The sequence below is a fragment of the Crocodylus siamensis genome, chromosome 10, assembly GCF_052110815.1.
Source record: "Crocodylus siamensis isolate JL-2025a chromosome 10, ASM5211081v1, whole genome shotgun sequence".
In the NCBI taxonomy this organism is placed as follows: Eukaryota; Metazoa; Chordata; order Crocodylia; family Crocodylidae; genus Crocodylus; species Crocodylus siamensis.
Genome location: NC_143404.1, coordinates 57,148,805 through 57,166,607, shown reverse-complemented (window position 1 = coordinate 57,166,607; position 17,803 = coordinate 57,148,805). Strand labels below are relative to the sequence as shown.

The window sequence follows — 17,803 nt, the reverse complement described above, 5'->3', positions numbered from 1 at the left end:
CCCTTGTCTCTCAATGAATGACTACAGCCTGCAGTGGTAATGTGATTGGGGTCACTAGGGCTAGTAGCGGGGCAGGCCAGGGACTGTGATGCTCCAGCCTTCCCCTGGCAGCGACAATTGCCCAGGGATTAGCACCCCTGCTGGAGTGGACAGGTTTTGCATCATTCATCCAGGCATCTGCTGAGCTGTGTCACGTCTTACCTGCCATCATCCCTGGGTGGCCACGTATTGGACAAGGTCCTTGAGGATGAAGATGCCCGTGAATTCGTATGGCAGAGCTGGTTCAGTGTGTAACTACAATGTGCTCTCACCCAGGTAAATAACCAGCTGCAGGCACTGGCATGTAGAGCCAGTGCTGGACAGAAGCACAGCATTAGACAGCACAAGACCTGCTGTGGGAAGCAGTGTGAGGCCAAGCCATAACTCTCCCCTCTTTTACCTGTCTCTGTTCACTGGTGGCAGCCAGTGGGTGAAATCCTGGCTTCTAGCCTGTGGGAGTTTTGTTCTTGACTTCAGTAAGGCCAGAAGCATCAAAGCCCTCTACACGGGGGCAGAGTCTCATTGCTTTTCTGTGCAGTACCTAGGACAAAGGAGTCCTGGTCGAAAGGTCTGAGAATAACTGATCTATGGATAGGTAAATAACTGGGTTAGTCAGGAAACCTTCAGTATGAGATGCAGCTGGAGCAAGAGCTAACAGGGCACTAAGGAAGTGCTGGGGACCAGCTGAGAGGATGGGCAGGCTGGTACAGCATCCAGGGGAGAGTGAGAGGCTCAGAGACTCTTGTCCCTAAGCAGGTGCACTTTTCCTCATTTGGAGGGTTTGTGTTTTGGTAGCTTTAGATTTACTGCTTTTATGGAAGTCATCTGTTCACCAGGTTGTTGTTATTGGCTTGTCCTTCCCTCCTAGAATCTGAATTAGGAAAGGTCAGGAGATATCCTGCAGAATCCCAACTGTACAAACAACATAATGAAAAATAAGAGGCAGAGCTGCCCAGTGCTGGTAGGGTGCAGGGCTCTTTCATGTTCACCCTGGTTTTGCTCCCTGCCTATGAGAGACATAATTCCTGTAGGCAGTGACTTTAAATGTGGGTGGTTTGAGATTGGTCTCCAAAATGCACTTAAAACAGGGGAGCACAGGTTATTGGAGGTGTGGAGCTCTCACTGTTTCCATTGGGCCTTTGTACATCCCACTTTTTTTGCCCTTTCTTGTGCTGCAACTCCATGCCTGTTTCAGGGATTTCCAGATGCTTTAAAAGTATTTCTGGTGCATTAAACTAAAACTCCTTGGACATAGTTTAGTTTGGCTCACTGGGAATTAAAGCGCCACGTCCATGGATTCATTACGTGCAAGCACAAAGACACTCAAAACTGTGTAATGACCCTCTTTGTTCATCAGATGGCAGTGCAAGTTTTTTGTAGTTCACCCATTCAAAATGCTTTTGCTTTTGAATTGCTTCAACTTTTTCTTTTCTTGTGCGGTTTGCCGGCTCCCAGCTTCCACAGCTACCTGGCGGGGCACAGGCATTGGGTGGGGAGCCCCAGGCCAGGAGTGGGGTGAGGGGGGCAGCACTGAAATGCCCCGCTCTCCTGCAGCACCATCTGGGGACCAGGCTTAATTCGTTTGAAAAACACAGATGCGATGCTCCAAAGCTTAATTCATTTGAAAACCTAGTGCATGCAAACACTGATGCGAGTCTCCAAAATAAATAAGCTTAAATGTTATAAACCTATTAAATTTAATCAGGATTAAAATCTGTGGTGTGTACAGCCACCCATTGACTTCAGTAAGGACTGTGGGTAAGTCCTAACAGGTGCCCAAGTAAGTAACTGGGCTGGTCAGGCAGCCATCTTATAAGTATCTGTGCATATAAGGGTGCACCAGGAGTCCATGTATTTATTTCAAAGGTCCAGCCAGCCCAGCAGCCAAGCATGGTTTAGGCACACCAATCTCTGTAGCTAATGGCACACAAGAGTGATGTGGTCAGCAACATGTTGAGCCAGCTTTTGACTGCCACTCAAATGACCAGGTACCCATTGAAAGCTTGGTGGGTGAAGGACAGCATATGGCAGATATCTAGAGCAGGACCCAGACTCATGCATCCCCACTATCACTAGCAGGCTGGTGTGTGGTGGCAAAGTGCCTAAAATCCAAACAGAGGAACAAACATGAATTCAGGAATGTTACAAGAGTGTGTAAGTCCTTCCTGTACTAAACTCAGCTGCAGCAGCCACAAGATTCATCATCGTTGGATCCCATCTTAAGATCGTAGGAAAACAGGACTGGGGGAAGGGACCTTACAAGGTCATTTAGTTTAACTCCCTGCTCAGAAGCATCCCTGACTAAGCCATCTCAGCCAAGTGTCAGTCCAACCTGCTCTTGGAAACTTCCAAGGATGGAGATTCCCCAACTTCTCCACGTAGCCTGTTCCAATGCTTGATCACCCTCTAGTCCGAAAGTTCCTCTAATTTCCAGACTAAATCTCCCCTGTTGACTCTTGAGGCCATTGCTTCATGCAGAAGGTTGATATCCTTGTCCCCGCTGTACACAAGGGGAACATGAGGCAGACTCGGCAAAGGTGATTGACAGTCTGGAATAGATCCCTAGTCTTTCAGGTCCTAGGCCTGTGCACCAGGCCACAGCACTATTTCCTTAGCTACCTCCTTGTATTTTGAATGCAAGTAACTTCCTGCAGTATGTGCAAATGCATGCGACTGGGTCGTGGGACTAGGAGCACTGTCTCATGAAATGAGTGACAGGGAAGATCCTTGCTTTGCCCAGACCCTGGAGACATGCTCAGGATGTGAAGAGAGGGAGTGCCATCTGGTGGGCAAATGCAGGAAGAGCCAGCTGACTAAAAATACCTCAGGTCTGGGAAATAATTAACCTGCTGAGATTCCCTGGAGCCCAGGGACAGACACTCGGACCGTGAGGAAGCCTTCAGGTAATTCTTCAAGAGATGACAAGTTCCAGACCATCCTCCAGTAGAAAAGTCAATTAAAAACCCAAAGAACTAAACCTGACTCTGTCTCACCATAATGCAGGCAGTAAGGATGAACGAATACTTATCCTACATCTCATATACCAGTATTTGATGCGCCTGTGGCAGCTTTGGTTCTGATGGAAACCAAAGAGCATCACAAATGAGATGAAATACAGTAGGGCTGGGGCAGCGCTACCAGGGAGGTGACATTCAGCCCTTTTCACCCTCTAGAAGAAGGGCTGTGCGGTATGCCTCAAACACCCCTTTGGGAGGAACAGAACCCCTGGTGAGGGTCAGGCCTGGCTGTGGGGAGCGGGGGGGCAATTGTTGAAGAAACCACGATGTGCCCAGTTATATTCTGGTACTGGTCACAATTAGGCCATGCTGTTTTGGTTGCATCTCAAACTTACAGATGTGCAGTCCTTCCCTCAAGGAACGTACAGGCTGTAAAGTGGCCCACAGAGTTACAGAGGGGAGAATATAATCTTTGCATCCAAGGTTGTAGTACACTGGATTAGAGCATTCCCATTTCATACTTTGTGAGCCCTTCAGTAAGGTTCACTTTGTTCTGTGTTTAAGCAGCCAGAGCAGCTGTATGCATGGAGCAAAGCCTGGCACTTATGTGGTTATTCAGGTAACACAATTATTTGAGACCCAGCTGTGCCCCCGTGGCCTCTTCTTATGTCCTCTTGTTGTGGTGGTGGTGGCTGTGGAAAGAGCCAAAGACTCATCATCTTGGCTGCAGAGAAGATGCCAGCTACCTTTACTCTCTCCACACACAGCTGGAATGGCAGAGGCGGGTCTGCAGGGGAGACACTCAGGAAGTGAGGGCGAGGGGAGACTGGCACCCTCATGGTCCTGAGGCCTGTCACCATGCTGCTGCAGGACATCAGGGACCTGTTGGAAGGACTCAGGCATCCTGCAGCTCACCAGTGAAACTAGCAGTTCCTGCCATAGGGAGGCTCTGTGCTGTCACGCTGGGCTGAGCCCCTGCACAGCAGAGAAACTAGAAGTCCTGCAGAACTGAGCTCTCGTCAGGCCCAAGGAGCAGCAGAGCTGTCAGCTGGACTGAAGAGATGCAGGGTGCTCTCCAGTACCTGGAGCACAGAGTTAGTGGGAGCGACTGTCAGGAGAGCTGATAGGGCAGCGGGTAAGAAGAGCCCTCTTCCATCCAGTGTAGGGGCTTGGTGAGAGGTAACTGTTCTGGAGCTTTGTCTGAGGGGATGTCCACCCTGCAATCGGAGGTGTAAGTGAAGTGTGAGTGGACATACCCTGGTTAATCCAGCTCACTCAGGCACCAACACCAGGGAAGACCCAATAGGAAAGACCATACACACCCTTTCGGGACCCTGGGGACATAAGGAGTGGCCCTGGCTAGGTACATCAAAGCCAGCTTGGCAAGTTTCCACATGCTGCACTCACACTTCTCGCTGTGGTCACACAGGCCTTGCCTCCCTCTCCTTTCTGTACAGGAGACAGGCCTTGTGGCCTAAGGCAAGTGCTTAGAAATGAGGGTGCAGGGGACTTCGGCCTCCTGCCCTATGATGCTGTCATAGACGGTACAAGCCCGAGGCTAACAGGGCTTAGCTCCCTGAAATTAATTTTGCAGCAGCAGCACCGTGGCACCGCTGTCCCGCAGTGCCATCCCAATGCCTTGCTGCCGCGGTGCTGCATCTAGTGCCCCTGCCACATGCTCTGCTGCCACCACGTACAGCACCAGCGCGTGCTGGCCCTGCAGCGGCCCTGCAGGAGGAGAGGGTGGGGGCCAGACCTCCAAATAATATTTCATGTTATTAACACACTGCTGCTCCCCTGTTTTACAGCTTTGATAAATTACTAAATCTTCCAATGAAAACAGACTCCTCCTGACTCCACTTGGAGCTGGGGTCCTGTTTATGCCAGGGCTGAGAATGTCCCAGAGAGAAAAAAAGAGCAGCAGTAACTCAGAAATTCAGCATGACAAAGTGCCTATCTGTAGCTGGGTCCTCCAATGTGCAGCTACATCTGCATGAGCCAGAGCAGACCAGCACCTGAAAGCCCAAGCTGTCTGGGTAAACCTTGAACCACTGGCGATGTGTACGGGGTGCACGCAGGTGCACATGCACCCCTTGTGTGTGGCAGTGCACCCCCTGCAAAAAGGTGCCACCAACACTGCCGGCAGTGCCTGCAGGGGGTCACCGCTCGCCACCTGCTCCCCCTCCCCACTTTGCTGCTGACACTGCCGGTGGTGTTTGTGGGTGGTCTGCGATCACTGCTGGCTGCTGCCAATGCTGCTGGTGGCGTCTGTGGGTGGTCACCGACCACTCGTCAGTGCTCACCCCCTCCCCGACACTGCTGACAGTGCCACAGCTGCCTGCGGGAGCTCCCTGCTTGCCGCCACCATGTTCCCACTGCCAAGAGCACCGCCTCTGGGAGCTTGCTGTGGCCCCCAGCCTCTGGGGGTATGCAGCGTTCATGCCTTAAACTGCACACATGCCAGGCCATGCCTTTGTGCAGTTGTACTACTGCTACTGGATCGCTACCATGTTTGCACACACATGGCACAGGCATGGGCCAATTTTCCCAGCCTGCTTTGAGGCTGATCCCAGGCTTGTAACTCGTGCTTCAGTCACTATAACCCCTGCAACATGCTTCTGATAATCCTTGCCCATGTGCCGTCAGTATCCTCTTCTCTCGGAGCCATTTTCCAAAGCAAAGAATTTTTTTTTTCTGTGAAAAGACAAAGTCCACAGGCCTTTTCAAGCGAACTGTTTAAGAGCAAACCTCTGGTGACTGGTTTTGGGAGCCAGAGGGCCTCTGATGAGAGCAGGATTCAGAGGCTGAAGGATTCTTTATGCACACACCCCCCCGCCCCGACTTTATGCCAGAGCTCACTGCATTAAATGGCTCTGCCATCACTCACCAAACACAGCATCCGCAGCACAAATTAAACGCACAGCAACACATGTCAAAACACCCTGGGAACTGACAGGTGTGACGTCCGCAGCACAGAACGTGTTTCTCAAACACAGAATGGAGCTGGGAATGATTTGACAGCCCAGAAAGGCAGGACACCTGCTCATTTGTTATTATTGCTGTTACCGAGCGTGAGTTGCTAGGCAATATTGATGTTAAGGTCACCAGTCGCTTAGCAACTGTCTGAGCCTGATGTTGCTTTTGGAAGTTGGTGATGGTTTGACAGCAGGAGATGAAGCTATTCAGATCTCTGCATCTTACTGGACTGGGCTGGCTGGACTGTCTAGCCATCAGCTCTGTTGGAGACTCCCTCTGCCTATCTCTCTCGCCTTCATTTACTCCTTTTCTTTTTCTTCTTCTTTCCCTTGCATTCTTCCCCCACCTCTGTGTCCCTCCCAACAAAGCAGGCTGGTGACCCCAGCATAGAAGTCTCTGCCATGCTCTGGCCATAAGCCCAATACACTAGGGGAGCTTAAAGTTTCACATAATGAAGCAAGAAACTATGCTGACCACCCCCACCGTGACACTCTCTGTGACTAGTCAGCAGTGGGACTAGGGGATTATTTTCTTGTCCTATCTTCTACCATTTGTCCTGGAAAAGGGGTTGACTGGCAGGAGGATCCTATATATAGCATGCCTCTTCTGCCCAGCCTAGCTGTATCTTGGCCATCGAAGGTAGTATCTTGAGGCCCGGTCATCGCTTGCAGAGGGACACTGAGTGTGTGCTGCTTGCATGTCCAGTCCACTCTGATCCATGTATTTGAATAGGAGACACATGGAGAGAACAGCCTGTGATTGGGCCACCAGCCAGGTATGAATCACCAAGCAGCAAATACACTCAAAAAATCACTAGACAGGAAGAGGCGAAATGCAGGGAACATGGGTCAGACTAAAAATGATTGACTTGACTCTGGATCCAGGTCTGTGAAGGAAACCAAGGAGTATTTAGTGGCTCTCACTTGTTTCAGCCTCCTTTGGTCCAGAATGAGTTCCCTCTAACCATGTTATGTTGAAGCACCAGGTCTCAGGGCTTACCTGCAGCGTTCAGTACGGCAAGACCAAGGATGCTCACTCCATTCCCACGACGATCCATGGGCAACTGAGTGATCAGGCTGCATTCTGGAAGGGCACACTCTTGCCCCGCTGCTGTCGCTCCACACAGCAGGTTTCAGATTCAGGTGATTTCAGGCAGCAAGCTATTAGTATTATGTATGGGCCTATTGCCAGAGTTGTTCAAGAGCTGATTAGATAGGGAAGCAGTGTGTGGGGCAATTTCTACCTGAGACAGGGCATCAGCAGTGTCCTAAGCTCATCACCTGCGATGATTCCAAGCCCTGGGAAGTGGTGGACTTTGTGTTCATATGCAATTATGTAGACAATTAAAGTGTTTAGTGGGAGAACAAATGGGCAATTTGAAACTCTGAGCCGGCAAAACCTCAGTGACCAAGACATGGGTTATGATAGGTAATGGACACATTCAATGAAAAACCTTGAATCTGATTTAGGAAAAAAAAAGGGGTTTTATTATCACCATTATCAACATTGTTATTAGCTGAACACTGAATTGTAAATCACTCAATCGTCACACATTGGCTGAATAAAACCTACAGACAGGAAAAAAGTACAGCAGAACCCTCCTTTAAATACAGACAACTAGCCCACAAACGGCGCTATGCATGGCGCGCCGGGTCACACCACACTTCACGGACTACAGTGCGATATGGATGGAGCGATCTGCTCCAAAGGTTTCCACCCAAGGGAGTCCACACACCTTGCAAGTGATTCACTGTGGGGGCAGTGCTCCTGTGACTCCTGGAGAACTGCGATGCCAGCCTCCTGGTCACTGAGAGGTGATCATGTGTGTTTGCACATCTCCTGCAATGCAGTCATGCATGAGAATTAGCCGAGTCATACATGAAAATACAGAGGAACTTTTTAGTGGCTCAAGTGTCAACTGGGGATACCTGCCTCTAAGAGCCAACAGGAGTTAGGCATTTTGCTGCCACTTGGCCCTTTGACAGTCTCCCCTGTGAATGCCATAATGTAAGGAGAGTGGCAAATAAGTAAAAATGGTCTCTGTCCAACTAAAGCAGTTTTTCTTGTGACAGTGAGAGCACCAGCATGACAACCCGGGTACTGATCAAACCACAGAGATGCCAAGTGGAAACCAAAGAAGATCAGACTGGACAACAGTCAGGTTGTCATGCTCTAGGAATGCAGCAGTTCCTTGCTGGTTATAAACAGAGAATGCTGGGTTCTTTGGAGACTTACACAATGCTACCTCGAGGTAATTTAAACCTTAATCCCAGATTAAGGACCAGGCTTTGCAGCACTTATTCCTGTGGATAATCCTGATGTGAATGGTCCCCCAGAGATCAAGTGGCCAATTTGTTTAGCAGCTGCAGCAGGACCAGGTCTTGAGTGTGCATCTACGCTAAGGAGTTTGGTAGCTACTTTTCCACACAGGACAGAAAGTAGGTGCACTACGGTAGAAATGCTAGAGAAGACAGAGATGGGTGTCATCACCAGCCCTGCCCTGCATAATGGCATGGATGATGCAGAAAGCCTCAGAGGAGCTGCAGCTTAGGTTAAGGATGGTTGTTGATGGGCTCAACCCCATGCTGACTTGGTCTCACTTCTCAGCAGTGTCTGGATGCAGTAGTGGCCCCAGGAGAATGGAATACGTCAGCCCAGTGGCACCTACCTGGGGCCAAGATCAGCCTCCAATCTCTGTCATTTGAAATAAAGCTGGGACCTCAAGGAGGAAAAATCCTATCAAAAGGAGAAAACTGGCTGAGGGAGAGGCAAGAGGAGTGGAACTTGAAGCTTGAAGGGAGAGCTGCCCTCGCCCTATTGCTGGTAGGGGGAGCGCTCCCCTCCTGATCCCATCTACTCTAACTTTGATAGTCTGTCTGGAATTTGAGGCCACAGATTCTGCTCTATCCTTGCTAGAAGCTCCTCCTAGGGGAAGAGCCTGCCATTGATCTGGAGGCAAAGCTGTCATGAAAAGGGCTGGGAGTTTTGCATCTAAGCAGGTGGCAGCTTATGGCCCACAGAGTTAATGGCACTTCACTGTCCTTAGGCCTGGCCAGTTCAACAGTGCCATTGTCCATGCCCACGATTCCATTACCACTCAAACTGGAGAGCTGCCTAAACAGCCAGTCCTTTCTGCCATGCACTCTCCCCACCCTCATCTCAGGATCAGAGCAATCCCTGTGGGGATGTAGCTTGATTCACCTGCTGATTTTTTTTTTTTTTTTGCCTACTGTTTCATCCTGTATGGAATGAGAACAAGGCATGACTCCATGGTGTGTCACCATCCAGCTAATAGAAAAGGTGAGGGCTTGGTGTCTACCACCCAAACCCTTTTTTTATCTCTAAATATCTCAAAATGACACACTCCACTTGAGAAGACAGATTTGTGGAAATGGAGAAGTGAGAGGTTATGATGGCTCAAACAGTAATAACCCATCTGACAAAACTGTAAAGGTATTTACGCACCTAGACATTCAGATAGGCATCTGGTGGGATATTCTACGGTACTGCTGAGAATCTCAGGCTGAACCTCTCTAAATCTTTAAACACTGAAACCCATTTTAAAACCTGGGCCTTAAAGCTTAGTGCTACAGTTATTATTCAGCCAACTCAGCTTGGTTTTAGTGGGAATTTGCATGAATAAAGACTGGGATTTTTTCCAAATGGGCCTTCTGATTGGTTTTCTCTCCTAACCACTTATTGCTCAGTGGCCAGGACTCAAGTAATCCCTTTCCTCACGGACAAAGCTGTGTCACAGCTCCCAAGGCATGCAACTTGCTACAGAAAGGCAAATTCTGAATATTTGGGCTGCAGAAGTCTGTTTCATGTTACAGCTCTGGAAAGTGATGAAGACACAGGTCCTAAGCTGCATTTGCTGGTGTTGTGTAGAGAACTGGCTGAGAACTGGCAGGCTTCTCTCCTCCTCCTTGTTTTCAGCTGCTATATATTGCCCTAGAAGAAGCTCAAGCTGGAAGAAATTGTCTACCCAGTAAGGGATGACAGTAGCAACCAAGGAGAGATTGTATTTCAAAGCAAGGAGATTTGCCTCTGAGCCATCGTTAATGGGAGGGCAAGACCTCAAGACAACCTCTCCATTAAGAAGCACTCATGCTTTGAAGAAAAGTTTGAGATTCCCTGGGAAAAAGACACTGCTGCCAAGGTTGTGTGCGTGTTGGGAGGGAGTGGAATTTTCTGTTGCTGCCTGAAGTGTCGTTTTTATGTTGGTGCTGGTCATGTAGGGGTGAGGCATAGGTGGGGATTTGACAAGTTAACAAGATAGTGGGCATATTGTTGGAGGTTGAAGCCACCTATAATCCCATTAGGAGAAGCAGGACTACATATATTTCATAGTTTAATTCAGTTGGAGTCTGAGGTAATGGACACAGGCTTGTCAGCTACCAGTCTTCTTATTAGCAGAGTATATTCAGTTATTGACAGTATAAATATTCTAGTCTGTCACACTGGGGTTAATGTATGATAGTTTATTCGGCTATATTATTCTGCCCAGCATGTCATTGCCCACCTGGCCAAGAGCTTAGTAAATCAACATGAGGATTTCTCCGTAGACTCCTTGATGCATGGGGGAACTCACATAGAGGAGCATCCAAACTCATTGCAAGACCTACATTTTATTTTACTCATTGCATCCTGAATATACATTGCGTGTTGTAATACTAAAACATTCTTAAAATCTAGTTATCGTCTGGTCCTGCCATTTTAAAATGGTCTTTAAATGAACCCAGCATTATCTAACTTTCTGTGGAACTGCATGGGACTGTCACTGGGTTATGCATTATCCCACGTTACACTTTACAAAGTTGTGTTTATCTCCATCTTGGGTGGATTTTTTGTAATGACAAAACGCCATCTGTGGAATGGACAAAAAACCCCCACAAAAGCTTTAATGAGCAGCTCAGTATGCCACTCAGTAAAATCTGCCTTTAGTTTGCCTGTGGTATCCTAAAGAGAACCACAGCTGGAGGGCAGAATTGGCATAACCCCAGAATGCAAAGTTTTTCACCGTCTGAGGCGCTGCAGTGGCAGTGGGAAAACCTTATCAAACTACAAATACTGAATTGCCTAAGAACATCAGGGAGACTGAAACAGTCATGAAGTTTACACTGAAACTATTATTAAAGCTGTAGTTTGAGTTACCTACAGCTGTGTTGCATTCATAACCTAAGAGATCTCATGTTGATGGGCAAGTCTATATCATAATGAAAGTTTCTCACATGGCAATAGCCCCATCTTCATTTTATTAACCATACCTTCAAAGTTAATATGGTTCTTTTCAAAAGTGATGTCATTAAGAATGAAGACAACTATATACTTTATCAACAATATGTACTACAGCCTGCAAGTCACAATCTGTGCACATCAAATGGAATATATTATTGCTTGTTAGCCTATTAGACTTTCTTTATAAAAAGATTTTTATACAGAATACAGAATTATGACAAAACTAGCTAAGTAGTTTTCATCTTGAAAATACAACATCAAGTTCTTCAACAAAGGCTTGGATAGTAGCTGAGATTTAATGAATATCAACAAATATTTTAATAATAATTTAATGATCAGTTTCAACAGAACTTTCTATAGGACTCTTTTCTGGTTGTTATTTACAGATGCCTGTTCATTTTTGGAAAAAAGGTTGATAAAATATAACAAAGAACATATAAATCAGAAGAATGAGTAAACTTCATACCCAAAGCATTAAATGCTTTTGAAAATGCTAAATCATGTCATCTGTTAAAAAACATATGCTATCTTGTTTTTAAAGAAAAAATATTTATCCTGTTTTAAAATATTAATAATAGCATGTAATAAACTAAAACAAAATGAATTTCATAAAAAAGTTGTCTTGCTGTCTACCCATTACCAATCATGCTTAGGATGAGGTTCTGCTAACTGCCTCAACATTATAGAGGAACTTGTAATGTCCTGACTCCAGAAGACCTGTGATTTTGGAACACTAGATTGATAAAGGATCCAGTATTTAAAAACTTTAAATATATACAGCCCAAGAGTTCAGTGACCTCCCTAAAAATTCCTTTGCTGTGAAATTGGGATACACTTTTTGAGCCAGGATCAGGCCAAGGTTTCCAGACAGACTTGCAGAGACTAAACCCTAATGCCTTGGGTCTGTGGAGGTTCCCTTGGTCTGTCTCTACTGATTCAGTCACAGGATGGGGACCTTGTTTTGTCTCTATATCATGCCAAATGGGTTGAGAGAAAGGAAAGCAACACCAGGAGGATGGAAAATCAGATTTTTTGCCCAACATGGCTTCTGTTTGTTCAGCTTACTAACAGAACAATTCTCTCACTTCTAATATTCTGTTCTTCTTGTGTTCATACAATTATCAGTGGGAAAAGATAATTTTGTCCTCAGTGATGTGGTCATTACCATCCTCTCATTGAAAGAAGTATAGACAACAAATAAATATCCACAGACAGAGCCGTCATTACGTCTGTAACCAAGCCCCCCTATGTGTAGCTTTTGGAATGTAAGAAATGGAGAATCAGCCTTGCCTTGGGCAGACACTAACTACTCCCCATACTCAGTCCTCTTTACTCGCACATCACATATGTACCACTCCTTTTTCTTAAAAAAACAAAGAATAATAATAACTAACACCTAGATTTAAATACAAAACAAGTGTTTTGCCTTTTTAAAAATAAGACCAAAGTTCGCTTTTCAGATGCTAACTGCTCAAGAAAACTGCTACTTTACAAACTCTAATTGACCAGAGTAGAAGTTAGAGCTACCACATCATCTTATCTTGGAGTTGGATGAAAAAGTTATGTTTGGCTCAAAAAAGCTTTTCTAAGCCTAAGACCCTGCTTGGACTTTCTATCACTTGGAGTCTTTATTTAAAAACTGAGGGTTAGAAAATATTTCCTTTACTTCTACCCGAAGTTACTGAGTTAAATGCAGAAGCCAGTGCGTGAGCTTCGATAGCCTGAGAAATGGAGAAGTTTGGACTATGATCGTAAGGACCTGGCCTGCCCTTCATCTCTATGCCTGCATGAGTCATTAGAAGAGTTGCTGTGATTTTGTTCTGCTTTGTTTTAATTTCAGTGAAAACATTTTATTTGCCTCTAAGTATGACCGACAGTGTATGGAACCAGACACTGCAACACTGACTTAGTCCATAAGAAACAGGAAGTGAAACTGACAAGAAACAGAAGCAGACTTACTAGCCTACTATCCTGCTCCCAGAGCAACAGAAGATAAACAACACAGCATCAAACAGATGGTGAAAACTAGTTTCAGTTTTCATAATATCAGGTGTTAATAAAATAACACAGGAGAGGAAATACAATTTATAGAATAAGAATTTAACCTGACAAGGACCTTTTAATGTAATAAAAAACATGGACAAGACAGTCAAAGTTGTAGAAGTCCTATTTTTAACTAAACTGATCACACTGAGCTTGCAGAGTTTTTGGAGAGGGGGACAAAAAACCTGTGGAATTTCCTGTTCACGGAGGACCAAAGCCCTCCAACAGCCAGTCCCAAAAAGAGATTTCTTGAAGGTACTTAATTTGGTGTATTTCATCCCCCAACTCCTAATTAAAGGTTTCAAAAAGTTGCATACATATTAATGAACATAGGTAAAATGTGACTAACTAGATATACAGGTAGATAATGTCCAAACCATATACCAATAAAAAGTTTTCTAAATAACTGAATATAGGACCCCTGCCATTCAGTTATCAGGGTTGGAATGTATTTGTATTTTCCCATAGTCCTTTTAAAGACATAGTTATTAAAAGATCCAGTGCTACAAACCACTAAATCTACCTAATCTATTCTAGTTCATACACATATTGTACAATATTGCCTAGTACTTACTACATACCAAGAGGAAAAGGTGTTGACTTGAATTACAGTTAATGTGCTTTTTTTTTTAAAAAAAAAAAGAGTCACAACATAGTTTGACCAGCATGCAACAAACTTTTGTCAGCTAATATACAGAAATTGTCTAATACAATTAGGAAAAAATAATTAGAGTGAGGCCAGAGACATAGTTTACCAAAGAAATTAAGAGAGTGGACTGAAATGTTGAAACTTTACTATCTTGAGACTCTTAAAATTCTTAGGTTTATGTCCCTTTCCCCTTTTACGTTATATCAGTTTTTACAGAGCTTGTTGTTGGGTCCATTATTTTTGCACCTATTCTGTAATTGCTTCAAAATAAAATTTAAAATGCCACAGACAAGCAATCACCACAAGCACTTTTTCCATCCTATAAAACTTCATGCTTATATTCTGACATATTTGTGGTCCACATGTTGACACATCCAGTGCATTTCAATGACAAGTCAGGAATTTGCTGGTTCCTGAGCGTTACATAGGACCTCGGCTTCTTAAATCACAAAACAAAATACTTCCTTGCACCTACTTTGAGGCACCAGCCACAAAATCTTCATTAAAAATTATGACAAGAAATCTAGCAGAAAGGCCCACATGAAGAGAACCCCATGAAATCTGTCAGCCTTCTAAAAAATTCTCCTTGGCTTTGGGGAATGGGTGTTTCCAAGCATAAGATTTTGTATCATCTGAACAACCTAACACAAATAGCACATTACCCCCACTGCTCTAGTATAGATGACTCTCTTTAACAGCAGCTACTGTCTGCTCAGCAGCTCACAGAATATACATTACAGGGTTAACCTGCATTTACTTACAGCTAGCAATGGATGTCCTCTGTTGCTGTCATTAAGCAAAATATATATATGTTATGACTAGAGCATCTCTTAGATTCCCCAGCCACCACCTCTTGCTGCACTCTGGGAAAAGTGTCCTCCTCTTTCAATTCACCTAACAATGCTTGTGTATTAACAGGGTCACCTTGGGCAACTCCACCTTCTTTAAGCATGGAAGGGGACAAATTGAGTCCCTCTCTAGAACCCCTTACAAGATGAAAAGTTGAGTTTCTCTTTGCTGCACTCCCAGAAATATCACACCCTTTCCTGTCATTGAATAAAACTATTATTTCCAGTTAGCTCACAGCATGACATGTTGGCAGAAGAAGGGTAGCACTTCATAAGATATGTACCAGTACACAGAAAAGATGGACAGAACGCAGAAGGTAGAGTGAGGGATGCATGGCAAAAAGGAAGGAGTTTGCAAACTGTGGAAAGTTTTATCTGACAACGTGCTAGTAAACCACATCGCAAACTGAAAGTCTGATGTTCAGCTCCCACTTTCAGTGTTTCTCTGAGCAAAATTGCAGCTAATTATCATGCTAAGTGCCTCCATTAGAACTGTCTGGTCTTAGTAAAGTATGCTCTATTCATTTTCCTATCAAATATGCTTCATCAGCAGTGTTAGCCAAGAATGTATTAAAGACACTTGCTGGTAATTTGGCACAGTTTAAAAACAAACCAACAATTGTTTTACAACTAACATGATTCTTTGATGTAGAATTTACTCTAAAGAAAGAGTTCCTTTTTTATTTTTTCATTTTTAAGGAGAAAGATTGTATAAAAAACACAAAGCTCCCATAAAAGCTTGCCATCCCTGCTCTCTTCTGATCAGATGTTTGCATCTGAACCTTTCAGGCTGTGCCAGAAAAGTCTGGTTTGGAAATTCATAAAGTACAAAGTTAAGAAAAATACCTTCCCTGCTCAAAAAAATGATGCTGCGACTTTCTAGGGTCAATCATAATAAGGGTGCCAGAATGATTGTGAGAGAAGTTAAACATGAGGGGTATGGATAACTGACAACTAGGACTCATGCCCCATGGCACCTCCAACTTAGATGGAGAGGATTGCACTGCCCTCTCCCTTGTCTTCTGTCTAAGGTCACTGGGTTATCCTCCTCTTCCAGCTCCATAAGAACTGATTGAACATGCACCGCACTTGAGGTCAGAGTTCCAGCAAACAAAACCTTGACAGCATGTTTAAAAAACAGAAGCAGTTCCCCTTTCCTTACTCATTAAGACCTGTCACAGCAAGGTCCCACCGTGCTCTCCAGAGAAAGCTGTGAGGACTGGCGTAGGAGTGGACCGGTAGTAGGATCTACCATTGAGGAGGTCGGAAAAAGCTTGTACCAGCCAATGGCTAAGGTTGACAAATCCAGTTCTTCCAAGAGAACCCTGGCTACTCCCATGAAGTGTTTGCGCTCCATGCGTCCATAGTTTCCCCAGACTATCACCTTGGAAACAAGACAAGAGGGACATGGTTAGTTCTCAAATAAAGTGAGAGGAGAGTCATATATTCTTTTGAAAAAGCAGTTCATACTAAGTCTGATCCAGTAACTGCTACAGTCAATGGAAAGGCTCCCTTGGAGTTTAAATGGGCTCTGGATCCAACATCTATTTTTTACACAGTGGAAAACAGAATCTTAAATCCACACTGCTGTATCTTAAAAGGTGTAAATCAAACTTATCAAGATATACTTGCAGAGCATGGGCTAATGGTACCAATTTACAGCCAGGTTATTTAGGTCATGAAAAGGAGGCAGGGTTGCTGTTATTATTTTTTGTTGTTGTTGTTTTGAGGTGGTTTTATGCATCCTAAAAATAGTAATTGTTTTATTAATTAAAAATGAGCGTGTCTGAACATACACAGATGCATGGGCATGTGCATGTGTATTTATTAAACATGCTCCTGTAGTGTGTGCGACAAATGCTGCAGCACTAGGAAAGGGGCGTGCATGAAGTCCCCATCTATAAAATGGGGATACCAGTATGGCCTTTTTCTTCCCCAGTTTGCTTTGTCTGTTTAGACCATTGTTCTACATGCTGATCTGCAGAGGCAGACCCTTCTGCCTGAATAGGTGCATGTTCCCTTCACAGATCCCCTGTGCAAGCGAAGGGGGTCAACGTGTGGTATGCTTTGCAAATGTAACCTCTTCGGATTTCTTACTACATACTTGTACTTGGCCACAATGCAGCCTCTGTTTTTTGGGGGATCTACAAGTTCTAATATGTTTTCAATGACAATAATAGATGCAAATCAGAATGTGAAACCGGGACCCATCTTTTCTATTTCTCTTATAATATTGCATTGGCCAGAATCCCAACACACAAATGGGACCAGAAGCACATTTCTCCTCCAAACCATTAAGTAATTTATGCCTTTTTTAAAAGCAAAAGAATCTTGGGAGGAAAGGTGGTGGCGATTTCAAGCTCTTTTTTCATCTGCTAAAATGAGAGGCAGATGTGATATACTTACTCACGGGAAGCCGTACCATGACTAGTCCCACTGGAATTGGTGGAACTACTCATGGCACAATGTCCTATGCAATATGAATGAGGTGACAGATAAATGAGGGTGACCTGATGAAGAAAGCCTTGCATTTAAAAGCTTGTCTAACTTTATCCCAATCATGCAACTGGTGCAATAAAAGACATCACCCACAAAAGTCTTTGCCTCTAGTGACAGATAAAGGAATTTGTTGAGCACTTAGCATGGCATATCCCTACCCCGATATCCATGCAGATCTTATGGTTGTTCAGGGGGGTAATGTGTTTGCTTATATAAACATTTGAAGTTCTCTCTTTCCAGGCATTACAGTGGAGCATGACTAAATAAGCAGGCCAGAAGAGGCTTGCAGAGAGAAGACAGAATGGTTGTACTGAACAGAAAAACTGGGGTGGGGCACTGGCTTGCAGAGACTTAAAAGGCAGCATGAAGAGCAAACACTGCCTTTGTTTTCTGCATCGTGTGCAACATGCCATATGGTGATGAGACATGGTTACTCACCCGGTGACAAGGCAGAAGCTTAACCTTGGCAAGTTGGCACAGTGATACAAGATGCACGTGGCATCACAAGAATGGAAAGGGTAACATGCTGGGAAGGAAGGCTTGAATGCTAAGAG

General features: G+C 44.8%; 1 protein-coding gene across 2 annotated transcripts in view; it reads right to left on the bottom strand.

The window, feature by feature from the left end:
* Positions 1 to 7,459: 7,459 nt before the first annotated feature.
* The window catches only part of RIMS4 (regulating synaptic membrane exocytosis 4), a 101,388-nt gene continuing 91,044 nt past the window's right edge, over positions 7,460 to 17,803 (bottom strand). The window contains exon 6 of one of the 2 annotated variants that reach the window (XM_090065168.1): positions 7,460 to 16,134. In XM_090065168.1, the coding sequence (XP_089921294.1) occupies positions 15,916 to 16,134 (219 nt within the window). In that variant the 3' untranslated portion in view covers positions 7,460 to 15,915. The remainder of the gene's footprint in view (positions 16,135 to 17,803) is intronic. The other variant, XR_016444497.1, reaches the window with a different exon arrangement.